General features: G+C 44.1%; 1 protein-coding gene across 4 annotated transcripts in view; it reads right to left on the bottom strand.

Moving 5' to 3' along the window:
- The window catches only part of TMTC2 (transmembrane O-mannosyltransferase targeting cadherins 2), a 305,129-nt gene extending 282,764 nt beyond the window's left edge, over positions 1 to 22,365 (bottom strand). For all 4 annotated transcript variants that reach the window (XM_033952959.1, XM_033952961.1, XM_033952960.1 and 1 more), the window contains exon 1: positions 22,230 to 22,365. In XM_033952959.1, the coding sequence (XP_033808850.1) occupies positions 22,230 to 22,312 (83 nt within the window). In that variant the 5' untranslated portion in view covers positions 22,313 to 22,365. The remainder of the gene's footprint in view (positions 1 to 22,229) is intronic.
- Between the last annotated feature and the right edge of the window lie 1,621 nt (positions 22,366 to 23,986).

The following is a 23,986-nucleotide window of genomic DNA, read 5'->3' on the forward strand; positions in this document are numbered from 1 at the left end:
ACCCCATTGGCAGCAATGAAGTTGGAGGACTGCCGCCCTGCTTAGAGGGAACAATGCTTAGGAACCCAGCAGCCAAAGGTTTTAAGGGTTGCTGCTTAATATCAATTCTGAAATGTCTCTTGTGGAGTGGTTTATGGGCACATCAACATTTGAAGTAACTGCACCATTTAACTGTGGGTTTTCCCCGAGTCTCTTGGAACAAACCTCCCACCCCCCTCCCTCGAGACCAAGTTGAGCTGCTTCAAGTAGACCACAGTGCCGGCACTACTAGCCTTCTAACTCAAAAAACTAAAGCATTTACTTGATGCTGTATGGGTTGCCACAGAGAGCCTGGGGGAAAAAAAAAACCCTTACTGGAGAGAGACCAGATTTCCAGTTTGGCTGATGAAGAAGTGAAGATGGATAAATTGAGTACAAACAAAGGTTTATTGATTAAGAATAGAGTTTCCATTAAAAAAAAAAAGAGAAAGCCTCAAAAACAACTTGGTCAGAAGAATGAACTTATGTGCCTTATGAAAATTTTCCTAAAGTCTGTGAAAAATACTCCCACTTGATGGTCAAGTATTTGTTAGAGATATTGAAAAGTTTCCAATGAACTGTTACCACCAGTTTCCAAAACTTTTTTCTCATCTCTCTCCCTTGAATAGTGACCTTAGCAGTGAGACTGCAAAAAAATGGTGTCCAATAGTTTGAACCATCCGGCACTTTTAGACAACTGGATGGTTCTTGATAGGAGATTGGTTATTTTGCTTCCCCCCCCCCTCCCCCAAAGACAGAGACGAACCGATTTGTAATTGTAAGATACGGAATATTCCAGATGAAGCTACAGAGCTACACAAAGCAACCCATGTCAGTTCTTTGTGCTGCATTCTAACGTTTTACACCAATTTCCTTTTTTTCTGAAATATCTATTTGGTTATAAAAAGGTCCTTTGATGAAGCTGCACTAAAGCAGTCTCTCTCAAACTTTTTTAGTTCCGGCACACTAAACGGAGCAAATGTTTTTTTTGCGGCACATTATAATTGAAATTATAAAATTGCTAAACCAACACAAAAAATTGAGAGTTATTTATTTAAAGTTATTTTAAACTATGTATGGGTAATTGTAACAAGGGTGAAACTGAAGTAGATAAAATAAAATTGCTAATCTATGTGATGCTTGTTTTTGAGCACAAATTAACTCAAAACCCAGCTCGAGAGTCGACCAGCAAGCACGCATTTCATCATTCACCACCTGCTGTCGCTCTCTTTTTTTTCCAATTCAATTTCTGTCAGAGCTGAAGATCCAAATGTTAACAAAGCCTGGATTGCTTTGTTGCTCAAGTTAGGATAACTACTGCATAAAAAAAAATAAAACTACAATTACTTGCCATTCGTTTTCAAGGACCAATCACGTCAAACAATGATTCTTGTCTGGGTAGTTGTAGCCTTAGAAAACAAACAGGAGAAACTGCCTTCACAACAGTGAGAAGCACAAAAACAACAACAAAGGAGACCAGTTGTTGCTCAATCCTTTTTATTTGTAACAGACTCCACACGATAGTGTTTGGGCCCTGAGTCTTGCTGATAACACTTCAGATGCACCGACTCACATGATCAAATAATTCTTTGAGTGCTACTAAACACCACCATCTCAAGAGGTGACACCATATATGGCTAGATCGGTACATAGACCGAAGTGCGCAGGACAACCACGTGCCGACAAAGCCTCTCGGACAAATAAGCGTAGGATGTCAGCGTGCTGGATTAAAACTTAAGTTTAAAGCACTCCAAGGGGGTTTTATTGGGGGAAACTCCCCCACACTTTACTTAGAAATGTTGTCGCTGCCATTGGGGGGGGGGAACCACCACCCCCATAACAGAGGAAAGTGTAATTTTTCCCTCTTTTTTAAGGAAAAAATCACATTTTCCTCTCTAAGTTGGGGAGTTCCCCCCACCCCCAATGGCAGCAGCAACACTTCTAAGTAAAGTGTGGGGGGGGGTTCCCCCCCACACACCCCCTTGGAGTGCTTTAAATTTAAGTTTTAATCCAGCGCGCAGACGTCCTGTGCGCATTTGTCCGAGCGGCTTTGTCGGCACGCGATCATGCCGCGCGCTTTTGACTCATCACCAGCTAGACCACATCCAAATGAAACTGTTTCCTTTGGATGCAGTCTAGCCATACGCACTGTCACCTCTTGCGATGGCGGTTGTTAGTAGCATTCAATGAATTATTTGATCGTGTAAATCAGCACATTTTATCGATCCAGTTTTATCAGCAAGACTCCTGAAGCAGGACTTTTTAGGGCCGAAACACGATTGTGTCGAGTCTGTTGCAAATAAAAAGGATTGAGCACCAACTGGTCTCCTTCGCAGTTGTATCCTTATTCACACAGATGCTCATAACATTGACAGAATCTTGCGTACATGTCATCTATTCTAGCGTACACTTATGAAGGGAATCTTTAGAAGTATACTAAATTTCTGGACCATCTCATGGTACACTCCCAAAATCTCTTCGGGACACACAGTTTGAGAGACACTGACCTTAAGTGTGCTTACCGCAGTACACACTGAGGCATCCCGAGATAATTTTGCAAACTGCAAACAGAACTGCATACTAAAAATCATTTCTATGTTTTCACACAGGGAGTTTATGTAGAGCTGGAGCACATCCATTTCTGTGCTAATCAGTCAGTGTTCAGTAATATAGACTTGCACGTAATTATCATGAGCCCTTACTACCTACAAAATGGCAACATTTTCCAATTTGCAAATTAACGGCCATGTGCAAATCAGCCATTTTCCAGCTGCTCAAAAAAAAAAAAAAAAAAAGGCTACAATGCATGGGAAAGACTTCCATAAGGGCACATTAAGACTTTTTAGCACAATTTCATTTAAAAAAATCCTTGGGGGGATGGAGCTGCTATTAACTAGTTCAAATGTCATGTTTTCTATATTTGATTTTTGCCCGATGTTTGTACTTGTTGTAGTTTGTTGCTTAATAAAAAACAGATTTCACCTAACTAGTTCAAATGTCTTAGTTGGAAATCAGTGCAATAATTTCTGGGAGTTTCCAGATTTAGATGTTCTTCTCAGTGGCACAGTAAGGGAGGGGTGGACCAACCTGGGTGCCATCTTGGTGGGGGGCACAAGTGCCTCTCCTCCCCCCTCCTCTTCAGCTCTTCGGCAGCGTCAGCCTCTCTGACCTGCTTGCTTGTGCAGTTCTCAGCTCTCCCTCTGAAGTCAATTCTTGGTCAAGGAACCAGGGAATCAAAGGGAGGGCCTAGGCCGGTGTCAGGTCAAAAGCGTGCCGGGACAAAGGCGCGCGCAGACAATTAAGCAGAGGCGCGCGCCACAGAAAATTACTGTTTTTAGGGCTCCGACGGGGGGGGGGGTGGGGGAGAACCCCCCCACTTTACTTAATAGAGATTGTGCCGCGTTGTGGGGTGTTTGGGGGGTTGTAAACTGTTCCCTCTAAGCTGAGCAGGTGTCCTCCAGCTGCATTGCTACCACTAGGGGGTGGAATATTTTCAGTCGCTAAGGACAGGTATGTTCCCTGGAGTCCTGCAGAACTTGCCTGTCCCTCACAATTGAAAAATGTGACAGTAAAACAGCACCCTCTATTGGTGAGACTGTGGGTGGAGGACTCCTGCTCAGCTTAGAGGGAACAGTCTGTAACCCCCCACATTTTACTGAAAACTTCACTTTTTCCCTGTTTTTAGGGAAAAAGTTTAGTTTACAGTAAAATGTGGACGGTTACAACTCCCCAAACCCCCCATAACGCCGGCGCGATCTCTATTAAGTAAACTGGGGGGGTTCCCCAACAAAAAACCCCCGTCAGAGCCCCTAAAAACTGTAATTTTCTTCGGCGCACACCTCCGTCTTGCGCTCAGTTGTCGGCGCGCGCCTTTGTCTTTCGCGGGGTTGTCTATGAACCGCTTAGGCCAGTAGGTTGGAGGTGCTGCTCACGCCAATGAAGAGCTAACCCCCCACCTCCACTACTAGAATTTATTTTATCGCTGGTCATGCCAGTAACAGCGTCGGGAGCTTTTACCGCCGCAGCTGGCGATAAAAAAAACACGGTTTTGTAAAAAAGGTAGGGGGGTTAAAGAGATACGGGAGGAAGAGAAAGTGTGCATGTATCGGGGGAGGGGTAGCAATGGAGTGCGGGAGGGGTCACCACCCCAGGCACCTACTACCTCCTACTAGTATTTATTATTTCTATAGCGCTGAAAGGCATACGCAGTGAAGCACATTTTAACATACAATAGAAAGTCCCTGCTCTGAAGAGCTTACAATTTAATTTAGACAGGACATTTCAGGCTTGGGGAGGTTATAGTGGGTCTAGGTATCCAACAGCAGTGAGGGGAGTTTAAGGACTCCTTTTATAAAGCCACGCTAGGGCATTAATGCACGAAATAGCACACTAAATTTCCCCACGCACTAGCTACTACCGCCTCCTTTTGAGCAGGCGGTAGATTTTCGGCTAGCGCATGCTAATCCGTTGCGTGCGTTAAAAACGCTAGCACACCTTTGTAAAAGGAGCCCTAAGAGTTGAAAGCAGTTTCAAAAAAGTGGGCCTTTAGCTTGGATTTGAACACTGCCAGGGACGGAGCATCTCTATGCCGCTGGTTCTCCCCAACAATATAGTGGCTCTCTCTCCCAAATGACATGTTGGTCTATGCTTTTTTTTCTCCCTCCTTTTTATACTCTTTACTTAAGACTTTGCTACTGAACTGCTCCCTTAATGGTCAGCTTTATGAGACAGTATTGATCCTTTTAAGTGAAGTTTTGAAGTACAGCCAATTGTTTACCTTTTTTTTTCAAATGAGAGAAATGCGATAAAACTATTTTTTGCTAGAATTGCAGCAACATAATAGAAATATATATATATATTCCGTCTTTCAGCTCAAATGTTGATCGCAAATAAAATGGTCAATTTCAACAAATAAAGAAAGCACTAGAATTTTTTTTTTTAAGTTAACACATCAGTGCCACTCCGTAATAAAGCAAAATCAAACAGCCACTAACAAAAATAAGTAAAAACACTAAGGGCCTCTTTTACAAAGCAGCGGCAGCAATGCTGCCGCGTAAATGCAAAACCCATAGGAATTGAATGGGCTTTGATGCATTTCCTGCAGCAGCGTCACTAGCTTTGTAAAAAGGGGCCCTAAAAATGGGAATGTAACCATTGTGCATGGATGACACTTGGATGGCCATGGCAGACACATCAACTGGAGATTAATACACTTTATTGATAAAAACAGACCCAACAAGGTCTGCGTTTCGGCTCAAAAGACCATCTCAGGTGGTACAATACATCAGTGAATCAGGATTGCTCAGAACGAGTCCTCCGACTTGGGAGCGAGGAAAAGCCCAGTTCTGGTAGCTGAGATTTCACTCAATCCAGCTGACTCAGTTGCTTCTTTGGGGCCCGAGAGGATTTCGAACTATGGAGCCACACAGTGCAACAGAAATTCAGCATTGCTTGATGTGGTAGTGGGCAGGTCACTGCTTGCCCTGGATCGGTAGCATGTAATATTGCTACTCTTTGGGATTCCAGAATCTTGGTACTCTTTGGGATTCCGGAATCTTGGTACTCTTTGGGATTCCAGAATCTTGGTACTCTTTGGGATTCTGTGTGGAATGTTGCTACTCCTTGGGTTTTGGCCAGGTACTAGGGACCTGGATTGGCCACCGTGAGAATGGTAAACTAAAAACTAAAGTACAACTTAGTTTTATAAACCGGGTCATCAACCAATATGGAGCTCGATTCGGTTAACATTAAGATCATATAATAATACAAAGGAATAAAACAGAGAAGAAACTGGTTTGGGAGAGGTAGTAATAGTTAATTTCCAAAATGTTTGGCGAACAGCGCAGTCTTCAGAGCTTTCCTAAAAGTTAAGAAGGTCTGACCCAGTAAGGCTATTCTTACGTTCTCATGATTTTCCCCTCCCCCCACCAATTTCTGCAGTGACAATGGCCCGACACCACACCAGCAAGAAATGCTGGGGAACCAACCTGGCAGCGAAGTGCCTGCAGTTGCTGTCAGAGTAACCGTGTGTGCTTGCTTCTACCATTTTGCCTGGCTTACTAGTCTATTACTAGACTCCCCTACAAGCCATCTGGTACGGCGGCTATTGAAAATGACATGTTACCAATTTCACATTTGAGCTCTTTTTGAACTCTACAGTGAATACCGTCCAGTCCTTGTGATGTGTTGCGCCTTTGCGTTATCTTCTTATAGGTGCAGGAATTTTGATTTCGATATTCTAAAATCACCAATCGAAGGAGGTTTCCAAAGTGCGAATGACTCCATAATCCTGAGGTAAAAGCCGAGGTAAAGATTAGGAAAAGGGATTGGGACTTGTATACCACCTTTTTGTAGTTTTACAACCACACTCAAAGCATTTTTCCTATCTGTCCTGGTGGGCTCACAATCTATCTAATTTACCTGGGGCAGTGGAAATTAGGTGATTTGCCCAGGGTGACAAGGAGCAGCATGGGGTTTGAGTGCTAAGGCTGTAGCTCTAACCACTCCACCACACTCTCCTCCTATACAATATCAGGAGAGAGCCAAATATAGAACAGTGAATCCATTGTGACATCACTGAGAAGGTTGGCTCTTAGGCATTGGTGGAATGAGGCATTATGACATCAGGGAGAGGGACTGGAACTTGTGTACCACCTTTTTGTGACTTTACAACCACACTCAGGGCGGTTTAAATACAGCTACTTCAAGCATTTTCCCTATCTGTCCCGGTGGGCTCACAATCTTTCTAATGTACCTGGGGCAGTGGAGGATTAAGTGACTTGCCCAGGGTCAAGGGTGCAGAACGGGGTTTGAACCCACAACCTCAGGGTGTGGAGGCTGTAGCTAGAACCACCATAACACACTCGGCATTCATTTACCCCTTTGTTGTACTGTGATCCAACCAATTCCCTGACAGACTTGCTCTGCATGCACTTACACTGGGAAAAAAACTAATACTTAAAGCTTTTGACAAGTTTCTTTTCTAAAGAGCTTTTGGACTACTTTAGTACTTTTTGAATGTGTGAGAAGCGTAAAACTCATTTCAGAGAAGATTAAAAATGGACTCTACTGTGATAACTAGCTACTTATTTACAGAAAGGGAGTGTACTTACAAATTGAAAAGTCGTTAAGGGAACCATAATTATCCTTGTGTATATCAAAGCATATAGTTTATGCTTTTAGGAAGACTGGACTTCAATAGTTCATTCTTCAAACACCACATTTAACTTCATTTAAGGCAATTCCAAGTAATCAGAACACAAGGAATTCACTCAGTTAAAGCCGACATCTGGAGAAAGGACTTAAGACGGAGCTTCCCAAGCTGTGAGCGAGAGACCGAAATGGGGGTCACGACCTAGGTGGGCTCTCTGTAGGTGCATCATTATTTTGCACTTCTGGGGGATGGGGGGGGGCGGGTGATACTAAATTTTAATTGACCAGAATCATGGGGTCACAGCCACAAAGACCAAGACCAAGATTTAGATGTAGTTCCTTTCTATACCAACTCCTGTAAACCGTGTCGAGCTCTACTTCTGTGGAGATGATGCGGTATACAAACTTAAGGTTTAGTTTAGTTTAGTTTAGGAATCTCAAAAGTCCACGCACACATCTTTTTATCTTTAGAAAAGAAAGTTATAAATTGCAACTGACCCAACTCAGCATCACTTCTGCTTGAATGTTCATAGTCCAAGCTTTGGCAAGTTTGATATCATTAACACGATTTGCTGAAAAAGTTGCTTCCTTTATAATTCAGTGCATGTAGTATCACAAACAATCGTTTACGGAACTGACAACGTTCATGTGTTTGCACTTTGTATTTGATGTCAAAAACGAATAAAGATTTATAAAAAACTAAAAAAAAGAAAGAACTGACAATGGGAGAGCTCACTCTCTCCAATCAGATTGAGGGCAGCTAGGGTTACTTTCAAATAATTCTCAGCTTATCTAGCTCTTAAGTGTCATTTTCAGCCATAAACAGGTGAACCCTAGTTCAACAGGCAATACATCTCAGTAAAGACATTTGGCAAAACATTCTGAGGTCCTTTGGCCTAGATCATTCCTTTCATGTTATTCTGATTAATGCACAGCCCCAGAATGCCACTGCTGAAAATGGGAAGAAGGGCAAAACTAGAACCGACCCTCTTTTATCAAATTAATCACCAGGGCAGCTCATTGTAGAGTCAAGGAGGGGAAAAATGCTTTTCATCTTCCTTGTTTTCTGATGCCGGAAAGAGGAGACGGGGGCAGATCATTTTGCTACTGGCAAACTTGTCCTCGCAGAATTATTTAATTTGAAGTTGCTGAAATATCTAATTAAATTTACTGATGATTTTTCAATAACACCCGCTAAGTAAATTAAAAACGGTTTACCCACTGACGACCATATTACAGAGGCATACATCGACTCACACTGGCTACCAATTCAAGAAAGAATACTATTTAAATTCTACTCCATGCTATTTAAATCTTTAAATGGAGACAGCTCACTCTACCTAAACAACCGCCTCTACCAAACTATGTCACCCAGACATAGAAAAACACACACCCTCCAATCAAAGAAGTCAAACGGAAAAAAAATGTATGACGGCCTCCTAACAACAAAACTGGACAACCAAGTCTCCAACCTACTGATAACTAGATATTCAGAAAAGAAATAAAAACGATACTCTTCAAGAAATCACTGAAACACTCTTAACATCTCAATTACCTTCCATCCTCCTGCCTTCACCCCGCCCCACAGATACTACCTGTTCTTCTCAACTTCTCTTGAATTCACCAATTATCTTATATTGTAACCCACCATTTATAACTCTTTTGTAATCCACCTTGAACTGCAAGGTAATGGCGGAATAGAAATCTCTAATGTAATGCAATGTAAAGTAATGTCAATACTGAATTTTCAATTTAACTATTTTTCTTTCTACCATTTACCCATACCTGCGCCTAAGCTGTGCGCGGATCAAGCATATTCTATAAGTGCGCCTAACTTTTAGGGACACCCATGATCCACAAATGCTCCTCCCCTGGCCACACCCCTTTTGAAATTCACACACTAGAATTTACACGTACCACTCTACAGAATGTGCGAAGAAAGATGGGCGTGTAACTTCTAATTAGTGCCAATTAGCATCAATTATGTGTTAATTGCCAATTTTCAGTGCTGATTAACTTGTTCATTGATTTGCATGGTCAACTTGGGCCACAAAATACAGAATCAGTGCCTAAGCATAAAATTGTGCACACACATGTTTCCTCCTTTGTTGCTGCAGAGCGGCAAATAAGGCAGGAGTGCGAGCTTTTTGCTTCCTGCCTGATCCCGCCCCGCTCCGTGAATGGCTGCCGTCAGTTCTCACGGATCCTCCATGGCCCCAGGTACATTAGATAGACTGTGAAAGCAGAGAATGGCACAGTGAGAAAATTCATCACCGTTCCTATCCAGTGGGAAACCATCCTGTGTCATTCTTTAGTATCTATCTCAACCTCAGTCCTTCTACACCAGCATTCTTCAATGCAAGACTTGAGGGTCAGTGGCTGAGCCCATTCATACTCTGATTCTTATGTGAGCCAAGTATAGGATAATGAAACTATTGTGACATCACTGATGAGGTTGGCTCTTAGGCATTGCTGGAATGAGGCTTTATGATATCACAATCTCAGCTCTGGAATGCTGCTACTCTTTGGGTTTCTGACAGGTACTTGTGCCTTGGGTTAGCCACTGCTGGAAACAGGATACTGGGCTTGATAGATCTTCAGTCTGTCTCAGTATGGCAACGCTTATGGTCTTATGTTCTAACCATCTGGTGTCATTCTTTAGTGTCTTTCTCAACCTCAGTCCTTCTACTCCAGCATTCTTCAATGCAAGGCTTGAGGGTCAGTGGTCGGACCCATTCATACTCTGATTCTTCCCTCTCTCCTTAAAGAATGACATGGAAATGGCTTACCACGGTTATCCACAAGGATGGGAACGGTGATGAATTTTGTCACTGTGTCATCATCCTCTGTGAGCTCACCAGGACAGACAGGGAAAACTACAAAAAAAGGTGCTATATAAGTCCCAATCCCTTTCCCCTAAATTTAGGCATGCCAACTAAAACCTCGTGTAAATGCCTGTGTCTTACTTAGGTGCAGACTGGGCATATTCTAAATTATAACAGCAAGCGTAACTTTTAGGAACACCCACAAGCTGCCCATGCCCCTCCCCCCTTTGAGATACATGCCTTAGAATTTGCGTACACCTCGTCCAAAATGTGTGCGTAAATTTTTTTTTTCCCAATAAGATTTCATTGAAGATTTTTGAAGAAAACACAGCACAAATGAATAATATATACAATAAATAAAGTCAAAAGGTGTTTATATAACATACGATACAAATTATGGGCTAGATTCACTAAGCAAACCGATCGTGTACCGATCAGTTTGCGACCCGATTTCCCTCCAACCTGATTCACTAACCTCATGGTCAATCACTTCCGATCCGATTCCAATCTGCGCATGCAAATGAGGGGAAATGGCATGCAAAGTAGGAAGGGCCGCGATTCACTAACAAAAAGCAGGCACACCGACTGGGCTGGCCGATCCAAAAACAAACGACTGCTCAGGACCAGTCGCTTGTGTACACACCCTGCTCTCTGCCCCGATCTTCTGCCTCTCTCTGTCACAATCTCCTGCTCTGGCCGCCCTGCTCTCGCCCCGAATCTCTCCTGCCCTTCCCCGCAATGTGAGCCTGGGGCTTTAACCCGCAGGTTTAAAGCGATTTAACACCACAGACTGGGGGCATGATTCCAATCGCCCTCATTTGCATGAGGGTGTTTCGTGAAACAGCCCCCTGGACACGGATCGAATCCCTCGCGGATCGGATCCGATCCGTGCCTTTAGTGAATTTTGCCCTAAGTACAATAACATTCTAATTAGCGCCGATAAGTGCTCCTGACTGGCTCATTAAGCAATGAAGCTGCATCCACAATTTGGCCACGCAGGAAAATTTGGGCATACAACTTTAATCACATCATATAGAATCCAAGGGTAATGTATAATGGAAAACTGTTAGTTCAATAGCTAAAAACTTGGATATATTAAGCCATTATGGGGCAAATATCTGCCTTTTCAAAGATAAACTCCAGTGACTGAATGTCACTTAAGTTAAACAACAGTGTGTGGTATGTTTTAGACCAAAGGTTTAATTTACTTAAAAAAAAAAAAAAGAATAAATTGCAACTACATTCTAAGCTAGAAGCCTTCAAAATCTTTCAACCTTCACAAAATCATGGACTAAAACATAAGAACATAAGCAATGCCTCTGCTGGGTCAGACCTGAGGTCCATCGGGCCTAGAAGTCTGCTCAAGCGGTGGCCCAACAGGTCCAGGATCTGTGCATAATCCTCTATTAATACCCTTCTATCCCCTTTTCCAGCAGGAAATTGTCCAATCCTTTCTTGAACCCCAGTACTGTACTCTGCCCTATTACACCCTAAAGAAGAACTTCCTAGCATTCGTTTTGAATCTGTCCCCTTTCAACTTTTCCGAATGCCCTCTTGTTCTTTTATTTTTCGAGAGTTTGAAGAATCTGTCCCTCTCCACTCTCTCTATGCCCTTCATGATCTTGTAAGTCTCTATCATATCCCCTCTAAGTCTCCTCTTCTCCAGGAAAAAGAGTCCTAGTTTTCCCAATCTCTCAGCGTATGAAAGATTTTCCAAACCTTTTATCAGACGTGTCACTCTCCTCTGAACCCTCTTGAGTATCGCCATATCCTTCTTAAAACTCATTGCAATCTTTATAACTTTTTTAAAGTAAACCTGAAAGCTGCAGAATAAAATGGGTGAAGAAACAGAGTTTTGAAATAGACTGGAGCGCTACAAACACTGTTGGCTGGACGCTCGGGGCGAGTGTACATGTACTTAGCATTAAGTGCAGATGGCAATAAAGGGTCTATTAGATTGAGAACCAATTAATAATCAAACCTTGATGCACAGACCAACTAAATAGCAGATGGCAAGCAATCATCCCATAGTGCTCTCGCTTACATACTGTACATGTATTTGGGTCACTTGTGAGATTATATTCTCATTGGCCTGAAAGCACTTTCCATATACTAACAGAGGATTGATCTACTTCTAACTTACATAATAATTATGCTTATATTTCTTTTCCTAGTAACCAGATCTTGAAACTGTTTGTTAGCCCAAGGACATGAGCAGATTTCCAACAGAGAAAATACCTTGCTTCAAACGTTAGACTTATCCAAGCAATCCATCACAGACTTCACAGGCAAAGCAATTTCACCTCATCTCATATACGTATTATAATGAGCAACTGGCATAGCTAAAAACAACCAAATATTATAGAAGAGGTGGTGGAGACAGAGACTGTGTCTGAATTCAAAAGGGCCTGGGATAGGCACGTGGGATCTCTCAGAGAGAGAAAGAGATAATGGTTACTGCAGATGGGCAGACTGGATGGGCCATTTGGCCTTTATCTGCCATCATGTTGCAATGTTTCTATAACCTTAAAGTTCTATGACATCACAATGCAGGTGTAAAGAGCCTTAGTGGATGCTGCGGATGGGCAGACTGGATGGGCTATTTGGCCTTTATCTGCCATCATGCTACTATGCTTCTATAACCACAAAGTTCTATGGCATCACAACACAGGTGTAGCCTTAGCCAATAGGGAGAGGGGATGCAAATGTTAAGAGCCTTAGCCAATAGGGAGAGGAGGAGATAGTGGATGCTGCGGATGGGCCATTTGGCCTTTATCTGCCATCATGCCATCCTCTTGTTTTCTTTTCCAACTTTGAAAGGTTGTATTTATAAAAGATTCCTCGATAGGACCCTTTCAAGCAAGTAAATGGAATAAAAGTCTAAGCAATTTGATTCTGAATTCTCTCTCATATCAAGCTTTGAGAAGATCAGTGAAAACTTACTTATTTGATAAATTTGTTTAATTATATTATTCGATGTATTTATCAGAACATGTTTTGATGTAATTTTGCTGCGTTTTCACGGCTTCTCTTGTTGTGAACCACGCTGAAATGTAAGGTATTGCAATATAGAAAAATAAAAGTTGTTACTATTATTATTTCTAACATGCAGATGGACAACACAATCATTTCTTCGATTTAGCACAAGCGAAGAAATTAAAATTATCTTTTATCTGTAAGTAGAATACAGTAACCCATTTTTAATTTAGGGGTCCTTTCATCAAGCTGCGGTAGGGGGGTTTAACGCGCGTTAAACCACCTGCCGCGCTAGCCACTAACGCCTGCATTGAGCAGGCGTTAGTTGTTTAGCCAGCCGCGGGGGTTAGCGCATGATGAAATGTCCGACGCGCTAACCCAGCTAGCACGGCTTGATAAAAGGACCCCTTAAAGCCTCTTCAAGTCCAAATTTCAGTGTCCAACTGCAAAGAAGTTGGAGAAGTCAGATATTAACTAGGGCCAATCTAAATTGACCTTACAGTCTAAATATACCATCACATCCTCCATTCCTACCTAACAGGATAAAACAATAAGCACTATGACCTCTAAATGCCTGCAAACTGCATTTTCTCAAACTACAGAACATGATGCATCAAGACAAACAAATCTTTTGTGTAAAGAGGCTACAATGTTACTTTGAATAATAGCATTTTAAAGTACCTTAAAGCAGTGTTCTTCAACCACCAGTCCATGGACCGGTGCCGGTCCACGGACCGGTGCTGGTCCACAGAAATTTCCTGCTGGTCCACAGGGCCAGCACGTGCATCAGGCCCAAAACAGTGTTCTTCAACCGCCGGTCCATGGTGCGATCGATGCGGCGTTATCTTCGAGCCAGCTCCCTCTTCCTAACTGATTCAGTGCACAAAGCCAAGGGCAACGGCTCCTACGGGCATCCTGCGCCTGAACCGGAAGCCTTCTCTCTGACATTGCAACGTGCAAGGTGTAATTAGTACTATTATGGGGCGGGGTCTGGGGTGGAGATTGGGTAGAGATGGGCGGGGTCTGTCCCACGACTTAGCCCCGTGTTCTTCATCCGCCGGTCCACGTACCGATGCCGGTCCACAGAATAATTATTTTATTTCTGCCGGTCCATAGGTGTAAAAAGGTTGAAAAACACTGCCTTAAAGTACATACAGTAAATCTCCGCGACTACGAGGTTCGCAGACTCAGTAATTTGCGGTATTTTCTGACCTCCTCTTCCTGGTACTAAAGTCAGGCTACACCAATCAGGAGCTGCTTTTGACACGCTATCTGGCGTGTCAAAGCAGCTCCTGATTGGTGTGGCCTGACTTTAGTACCAGGAAGAGTTGGTCTGAAAATATTGAGAATTATTTTCAGCATCCGCCTGTGCCCCAGCTGCCCTCTCCTGCCTTCGATCAGCTCCTAAACCGCATTCGCGGTTTTTTTTAATTCACTGGTGTTCCTGGAATGGAACCCCCGTGAATTTCGGGGGAGTACTGTACTTGAATATAAGAGCTTTAGGGGCCAAAAAACTGGCCTAAAAATGAGGGTCTCGTCTTATATTTGGTTCAGCGCACACCTTCCCCCCTCCTGGACTTGTTGCAGGCCTCCGCTGGCCTGCCATATGACTTGGTTATCTCCCGTCTCCTGTTCTGGCGGATTTGGTCAATTTTTTTTTTTTTACCTCCCTCCCACCTCCCCCCATGTACCTTTTTGAATCTCTGGTGGTCCAGCGGTGTATCTGGCAAGAGCAAGCTTTTTGTACTCCTGCCCAGCCCCGAGCTGCTCCATGAATAGCTGCCACCAGTTTTCACGGAACTTGCAGAAAGCTCATTCCTGCCCAATATACCACTGGACCACCAGGGATTAAAAAAGGTAAGTGGGGAGGGGGGGGGAGAAGCGGGAGGGAGGTAAAAAAATTGACAGAATTCGCCAAGACAGGAGACGGCAGGGATCCCTCCTGTCCCGGCCTACCACTGGACCACCAGGTCATAAGGCAGACACGGTGGAGGCCTTCAGGACATCGGGAGAGAGGGGGGACAGGATACAGGGCAGGGAGGTGGGACAGGGTGCAGAGGCTGGTAGGGAGGGGTGCCGAGTACAGAGCTTGGCAGGGGTGGGAGTGAGGGCGGGGCAAGGCACAGTGATATTAACCCCTCTCCCCTCCCAATCTTATATTTGAGTCAACCTTTTATCCTCCTTTTTGGGGGGGAAAAGGGCACCTTGTCTTATACTCGGCTTGACTTCTAATCTAATCTAATTCTGCCATTTATATACAGTGTCATCTCCCCAAAAGGAGCCCGACTTGGTTCACATAAAAATCGATAATTAAAGTGAAAAGTAGTTAGATTAGAGAGAAAACAACTTATATTCCAGTATATACAGGAATCTTTCACTTCCGTAGTTTAAGTACTTAGAGCACCTGGAAGTGAAAGTTGAGCCCTGCCAAGAATAAGATTTCTCTAGCTGTACATATCTGAGTGCCCAAAGCATTAATTCCCATAAACTGGGGGGGGGGGGGGGGGGGGGGGGGTTAATATTAAAAGTGGGATCCTGACAGATTGAACAAAAACCACCACATACAGACTTTAAACACAGATTGACAAAACAACTACTGCAGCAGCCCGTCTCACTTTGTTGACAACAGTGTGGTCTTGGTTGGGTAAAGTCCATACCAAACAACCTGCAGAATGTAGGACTCGACACCAGAATGGAGACTGAAGAGACGTAGCCTGTTGCTCCGAAACCGTGGTTCCCAACCCAGTTATCGAGGCAAAACCAAGGCAGTTGGGTTTTCAGGACAACCCCCAATGAATAATGCATTCAAGAGACCTTCATACATTGCCTCCTTGAGTTTGCAAGGCAGATTTGCATACCACAGTGGGTATCCTGAAATATGACTGGCTGGGTGTGCCCCCGAGGACTGGGTTGAGAAGCAGAGATGCCGAGTTCAAAAACGACAAACCAGGAGAAAAGCCTCCACAAACATGTCAAGAACCAACAAACAACAGCGGAGGTCCAGAAGATTGTTGGTATGCAATTTTATTGATCATACTAGCTGAAGGCCCGGCATTGCACGGGTATTTAATTATAACACGTGTGCAGGTGGGCCGCGAGACCCCCCAGAACATATCAGCCCAGGTAGTGAGGGATCTGCATACAAAGTTTCATTCAAATCGGTCAAGCCGGTTTTGAATTACAGTGAGAATGGCAGCTTTTTACATTTATTCCATTGACATGAATGGGTGAAATCAGATTTTCTGTTTATAGCTCCGCCCACGTGTGCAGGTGGGCCGCGAGACACCCAGAACATATCACCCCAGGTAGTGAGGGATCTGCATACCAAGTTTCGTTCAAAGCGGTCAAGCGGTTTTTGAATTACTGTGAGAATGGCAGCTTTTTACAATTTTTCCATTGACATGAATGGGTGAAATCAGATTTTCTGTTTGCAGCTCCGCCCACGTGTGCAGGTGGGCCGCGAGACCCCCAGAACATATCACCCCATGTAGTGAGGGATCTGCATACCAAGTTTCATTCAAAGCGGTCAAGCCATTTTTGCGTGATCGCGGCACATACACACACACATACATACCTCCAATTTTACATATATAGAAGATAGCTGATGCCCCGGCGTTGCACGGGTATTTAATTATAGCAATAACACTGTAAATGGATTCAAATAAAGATACTTTATAGTGGTGAATGAAATTATTGTTTTACAGCTTAATAAAAAGTACAATATTCAAATTATAATGTGAAATATTTGACAAAATGAATACAATACAACAAACGTAAAACGTGATTATAAACAAAATTTTTAGTTTCACCTCCAGGAGCAAGAACATATAAATTGTTGGGGGAACCCACCCTTGAGCAAGCAACATAGAGTGGTGGGCCGAGAGACCCCCAGAACATATCACCCCAGGTAGTGAGGGATCTGCATACCAAGTTTCGTTAAAAGCGGTCAAGCCGTTTTTGCGTGATCGCGGCACATACACACACACATACACACATACATACCTCCGACTTTATATATATAGAAGAAGAAGATAGATAGATAGATAAAGAGTTTTACCTCCTGCAAAATTGTCATTTCTTTAATAAGACATTCACTATTTTTTCTGAGGCCCTCCAAGTACCTACAAATCCAAAATGTGGCCCTGCAAAGGTTTTGAGTTGGAGACCACTGCCGTAGAGGCTGAAACACGTGCGTGTCAAGCCACCGCACAAGACTCTTGTGATTTGATCAATAAAATTGCACACCAACAATCTTCTGGACCTCCACTGTTGTTTGTTGGAGATGCCAAGTTCCCCAGATCCAAGCTAGAGATTTCGGGACAGTCTTGGATTTCTGACCACCTCATCATGTTACATTATGGGACTTACAGCGCCGATTTCAATGGGCAGAATCAGGCACTACAGATCCCACACTGCTTTGGGATTTAAGTTCAAAACCAGGACTGGCAAAAATAAAAGTCTCCAGCTTGGAACTGGGTAACCTAGCATCTCTGGGGATGCACTGTTCCAACAGAAACTGACTGATCCGATTTATTGGTTTAAGTGTTTGATTAGCACTGACTTTAAAAGATTGCCCAAATATACCAGAATAGCAGCAAGATGGTTTTCGAGGCTGAAATGTTGGCCAGGTAGTTAACAAATCATTCCCAAACATCTAAGAAAATTTCTTCTCTGTCAGTTATAGGGACAAGTGCAAACTACACATAGATTTAAGAAGTACATTTCCAATATGATGTTCTCAAGCAATATGCTGAAATACAGAATTTCCAAAGAAGTAACAAGAAAATATATGTCGTGGAAAAGACTGCTAAGTTATTTTCCTCAAGGGTGAGCTTCATACACTTCCTTCTGAGCATAGCATTATCTTTTGGGTTTTGGGCAACCCCATTTTAAAAGCTAAAGGGGCATGACTTCATAAACTTCCTTTCTGTGGTACAAAGCAGTTTTACATATTCTCTGCAGGTACATTTTAGAAAGGACGTGGAAACTGGAAATGAGACTTCCAAGTCAGGACATCTCAAATTTCACTAGTATTTAAGAATAGAATCTGCTGACGTAGAGGCTAACTAAAAAATTCAGAAGAAATGGTCAGTGTTGTACCAAACACAGATGGCATCAACATCCATTTCAGAAAAAAATAAATAAACATGAGAAATCTTGATGGGATGAAATCAGAGCAGCAACTAGGAGTGGGGTCAGGATGATGGGCTAACAAGAGAAGCAAGAGGAGAGCCACCCAGTAGTTTGTCCAAATTTATTAGGGAGCTCAGTAAGGCACCTTGGCAAGATCTTTTAGCAGGTACAATGCCTTAGTGCCAAGTTTTACAGCATCCCATATGATACTGTGAAGCCATTCCATACAACCAGGCCAGTGGTGTAGTTAGGAGGGTGTGGGGGGTACACCGGCTTCTCTCTGCCCTGCTTGCCCCTCTTATCTTCGGTAGCGTGGGCAACTTCTGCCTGCTGCTTGTGCCAGCCTGGTTCCCCTGTGAGTCACAGAGCCAGGAAGTGATGGCAGAAGGAGGCGCGAGGAGCATGCTGACGAAGCCACTTGCACTGGTGAAGATTTAGAGGTACAGGGGAAGGGAGAGCACAAGTGTGGAGGGGGGGGAAGGAACAGGGCACGAAATGAATGGTGCATGGAAAGGAGGGCGCCTCCTACCTTTGCTAAGCCACCGAGTCGGGCTTCTTGATTTTGGTAATTCCCCCTCCCCTGATGCAAGTTTAAGAACTGGCATGCGACTGTGTTTCAGCAAGTGGATAAGAGGCCTTACTGAGCTCTGTAATAAAATTTGGACAAACAGCCAGATGGCTCTTCTCTTGCTTCTGTTAGTCTGTTGTCCCAGCCCTACTCCTTGGTCGCTGATTTTTTTCCCTGCAGTATTAACTTTGCCAGCGCTTTTATTGAAAAACCAGAGCAGACACACTTATCTTTGCCATTTTGGAAATTTTACTATGTATTCTCCCAGCACCGTCACAGATATCGGTATCATACCCTGCCAGTTTGTCTTTTTCAGAACCATAGGGTGGGGGGTGAGATAAACTTGGCAACATCCCCTAATCCCTCCAGTGGAGTGTCGCTCAATAGGGGCACTTTGTCAGAACCTAGATGTGCTGGGTAGAAGGTGCAATTCTCAGTTTTGATCTTTTAGGACACAAATGTTTAGTCCCCTTCTGATAAAGGGAATGAATGTTTTATTAAACTTACCATGCCCTTGCCCAACCAAAACCTATTCAGACCACGTCCCCTTACCATTTACATGCATTATCCCAGCATTGTAAAATAGGGACTTAAAACATTTAAACCCCCCACCACCACCACGTTAGGCTTTTCCATTGCCAGCCTCAGTGGTATCAGCTCTGACACTCATAAAAAAACCTATGTGCGTCAGAGCTAATACCACCATGGCCGGCGATTAAAAAAAAAAAAAAAAAGCCTAATGTGGCTTTGTAAAAAGGGGAAGGGGAGTTTATTTTACATAAATATCTAAGTGCTGGTTTATGCACATCTCAAACACGAATAGCCCTTCTAAAATGAGCGCCATAATTCATGGGAAGAATTCTGCACAGTTTTGGGAACACCAGAATATGGTTTATCTCAATTTACTGCGGACTTGAATCTACCCACAGCTGAAATTGCAAGCAAATGCCTGGAAAAAAACAAAGAGTTGAATTTTAAAAAAAAAAAAAAAAAGTCAGAAGTTTTGAGAAAGGAAACATGGTTGATCAAACCATTTAGATTCATTCTGTAACAAAAATGCTAGATCAGGCATTATTCCAAATATTTGCAGCTAGGCAGCCTACCAAATGTTAATTTTTGTTTATTGTAAAAAGTATTTTGAAACAATTCATCTCAAACAACTCATGGAAAAATGAATAAAAAAAAATACTAAGTAATTGTTTTAAGTGTGATTTTACACAAGAGTGTTAGGCAGAAAGGAGCTGCGTGGAACTGCTTCAAACAACCTTCACACTTTCTGAAGTACTGAAAATCTATATTAAAGCACCAGACATCAATTACACAGCAGTGCAATGCAAACCTGAACTCAAGACTTCTTCTGGAAGACGGGCTTCTCTACACTGTAAAGTTTTAAGTACATCAAAGTGTCAAAAGTGGCTACGATATGTAGCTATTTATTCAGAACCGAGACTTTCAAATCGATGAAGAACAAAACATTATTGATTGTGTGAGGTCTTAAGAACATGCAATATGTGGAAATTAACATTCACAAGAGGTTTCAGAGAGGCAACAGAGGGAATGGTAAACAGAAGCCAAAGGTTCAACCAATATTTTACATCAGCAGGGTTAACTTTGGAAATGTTTGGAGGATATCTTACAGCTTTTAGCTGTGATGCACTGAAAACAAGAAGGGAGAAAGTCTGAGGAAATCGGCTCCCTCTACAGAAAAATGCAAAATTGGTACTGAATAAGCATGCCCTTTCATCACATTATAGCTTCCTCTAGCTCAGGGGTAGGCAATTCCGGTCCTCAAGAGCCGGAGCCAGGTTAGGTTTTCAGGATATCCACAATAAATATGCATGAGATAGATTTGCATCTGAAGGAGGCAGTGCAGGCAAATCCATCTCATACATATTCATGGTGGCTATCCTGAAAACCTGACCTGGCTCCAGCTTTCGTGGACCGGAATTGCCTACCCCTGCTCTAGCTGAATCTCTTAGCAGACTCAGCATATGCACGCCAAAGATGATCTGAAATCACACAAGCAAATCCCAGACGGCGAATGAAACTTTAAGTAGGTATGGTAGTTTAAAATTTCAGGTGCTATGCTAAATCAGAGGAAGTGGTGAAATCATTTTATTCAGGTTCTAGCGATGTACCAGAGTAACAATATTATAAAACATCTTGGGAACCATGATTTTCACATCTACAATGGCAAATAAAATCCAGTTTAGGAGGAAGGATAAATTCAAAGCAATTTTAAAACACCATGCTTCCCAACACATATCTTAAATCTACAAGAAATTTGATGCTAGTATTCTAAATTTGGGAATAAAATGTAGAACCAGCTAAGGTGGGGTGTTTTTTTTTTTTCTGCCTCTCTCAGACTATTTTCAGGGGCTTTGCAGAGGGCAGTGCGCTGTCAAGTTTAATCAAAGCTTAGACGGATCTTTTCACTCCTCTCTCACCCTCTGAAAGTATGAATGCAAAGTGGTCTAGCAAGAGTGAGCTTTGCAAAATGTCACTGCTTTCTCCACTCCCAGGCTCTCTCTCCAAGCTGTGCGGGGCTGGTGTCTGGCAATCCCTTCTAGAACCTGGGGGGAGGGGGGGGGGGCACCGTGTTTGATTTTCGTGTCCAGCCTGGAAAATGTTTGCAAGGCTCCCTGAAGCCTCACCTCTGACACGAACAAGTCAAGAGGTGTTTTATTAGGTCATTTACAAGTTGGCAGGGTTTGCTAAAAACCTGCTTTCTAAAATCAGATCTTTTCAATGAGATCAGAGAAGGGGAATACGATTTCTTTTATTGGGTCTCTGCTCATCACCCTAGGAGGTGGCAGGGAGAAGGGATTTAACTTTCCTAAATTTAAAAAAAGGTTCAGTGGGTTCCAGGCACCAGCTAACTCTAACCCAGGGGATCCATTCACTGCCGCAGCAGAGGGAAAGCTGCTGAAAAGCTGTCAAAGTAAATCTCTGCTCACTTTTTGGATGGCTTAATGTCAATGGAGCATGAAACACCCAATAAGTTTAGCCAGGCGTGCCGTTCCCCCTAATATATTTTAATTATGCATCTCCTTTTATTGTAATCCGATTAAGTCACCGGAAAAGGCACAAATTGGAATTGCCCCCCAATGGCTAATAGAGCTTTCAGCAGTTTCCAAACAGACGCACATTTTCTGGGGGGGAGGGGATCAACGAGGTAAAGACACCAGCCCAACTGTGACATTGCCCAGAAATCGATGCCGTTTCTCGGACAACACAGTTCAAGACGCATTAACCGGACAAAGAAAGAGAAAATGCAAATACAAGTTTAACGTGACAGCTTCCCCCCTCCCCCCTCCCCCCCCCGGCAATTAAAGAGGCGTGAAAGGGGGGGGGGGAGCAGCTGAAGAGAGCGGCAGAGAAGAAGCAGGTACATTTTAGGAGGTCTCGCTTGCAGGATGTGGCAGCTGTGCAAAGGTGCACCAAGTGGCAGCCAAACTCCTGCTCGCTAACGACTTCCCCCTCCCCCCCCCCTACCAGGGGCTTTGCAAAGTTAGCAGAATGCAAGCGTCAAAAAGAGAGAAGCGCCCCTGCCCTACCTGTCGTCGTAGCAGAAATCCGCGCCCAGGGTGTTGAGATAGAGCGCGAGCCCCAGGGCGCTGCACAGCGACTCGGCGAGCATGTCTCGGGCCGCCCCGGGCGCGCGGCTGCCTCCCGCGTGCCGCCTCGCGCTCCTCCTCGACCGCCCCCCACCCCTGCCCCCCCTCTCCTCCCCGGAGCGCCCTACCCCATGGCAGCGGGCTGAACGGCCACGGCGGCGGACGGAAGTGAGGGGCGCTCCGCTGCCGAGGCTCTCCGCTCCCTCCGCCTCTGGCCGAGCTCGAGCAGCGCCGCAGCTCCCGCCGCCGCCGCCTCCTCCCCCCAGCCCGCGCGCTCCGCGAGTGACTGAGCCCAGCCGCAGCGCCCGCGTGCGGCTCCCGGGCCGGGCTGCGCGCATGCGCCCGCCCCGCCCCGAGCCCGGCTCTCGCGCCCTGGGCTGGGTTGCAGTTCTCAGGGCTGCTCCGCTCGCAGTTCCGGCAGACACACTTTGTGGCCAGCTCCCCAATAGAGCCCAGCGCTGCAGGTCCTGCGGGTCGTCAGAAATTCCGGACTGGTCCACAACCGGGGTCGCATCTCTGGCATAAAGACCTGCTTTTCCTTTTTTTCTCTCTTTCCCAGATCTCCCATCCTCTCTTATTCTTCTGTCTTGTCTTTGTCCCCTTCTTTCTTCCACTCTTCCTTCTTCTGTCCCTGTCTTTACTTTGCTTTCTCTCTATCTGCCCGTCTCATCACCTCTTTCTTCTCTCTTTGGCTTTCCCACTATCTTCTGTTCTTTCAGGCTCCTTCTTCATTCTCTTTCTGCTGCTTCTACTACTATTTATCATTTCTATAGCACTGTACATTTAACATGTATGTAGTAGACGGGGCCCTGCTCAGAAGAGCTTACAATCTAATGTGGACAAACAGGACATATAGGGGGTGGAGAGAATGAAAGGATAGACATAGGTAGGAGATAGGAGCTGAAAACAGTCTCAAACAGGTGGGCTTTTAGCTTGGATTTCAATACTGCTAGAGACGGAGCCTGACATAGTGACTCAGGCAGTCTGTTCCAGGCATACAGCGCAGTAAGACAGAATGGATGGAGAAAGGTATGGATAGGAGGGATTTACCCAATGAATTGAGTTAATGGGGGGGAAGGGGAACATACGGGGAGATAAGTGAGGAGAGATACTGCACTTGTAGGTCAGTAAAAGGAGTTTGAACTGTATTCGGAAATGGATGAGGAGTCAATGAAGGGGTAAAACACGGACCTCGCGGATCTCACCCGCAGGTCCTTAAAAAATCTTCATTTATTGACAGCTGAGGTTTCAGATTTCATGTCTGCAAGTCTGCGATTTAGCCCCTCATTCCACCGCTGTACCTGTTGCCGTTTCTGACCCCCACAGATCTACTACGACTATTAATTATTTCTATAGCGCTACCAGACGCACGCAGCGCTGTACAGAGTCAAAAGAGTAAGAAAACAGTCCCTGCTCGAAAGAGCTTACAGTCTAAACAAGCAAGACAGACAAACACGGACCTCGCGGATCTCACCCGCAGGTCCTTAAAAATCTTCATTTATTGACAGCTGAGGTTTCAGATTTCATGTGTGCAGGTCCGCGTTTTAGCCCCTCATTCCGCCGCTGTATCTGTTGCCGTTCCTGACCCCCACGGATCTGTGCCGACAGTTTATTATTAATAATAATTAATTTGAGGAAACACTTCAGCTAAGCGAGGTCTATGTTTTACCCCAGAGCTGCGGCAGGAAAATGTGTTT

Source organism: Geotrypetes seraphini, chromosome 7 (genome assembly GCF_902459505.1).
Source record: "Geotrypetes seraphini chromosome 7, aGeoSer1.1, whole genome shotgun sequence".
Lineage (NCBI taxonomy): Eukaryota > Metazoa > Chordata > Amphibia > Gymnophiona > Dermophiidae > Geotrypetes > Geotrypetes seraphini.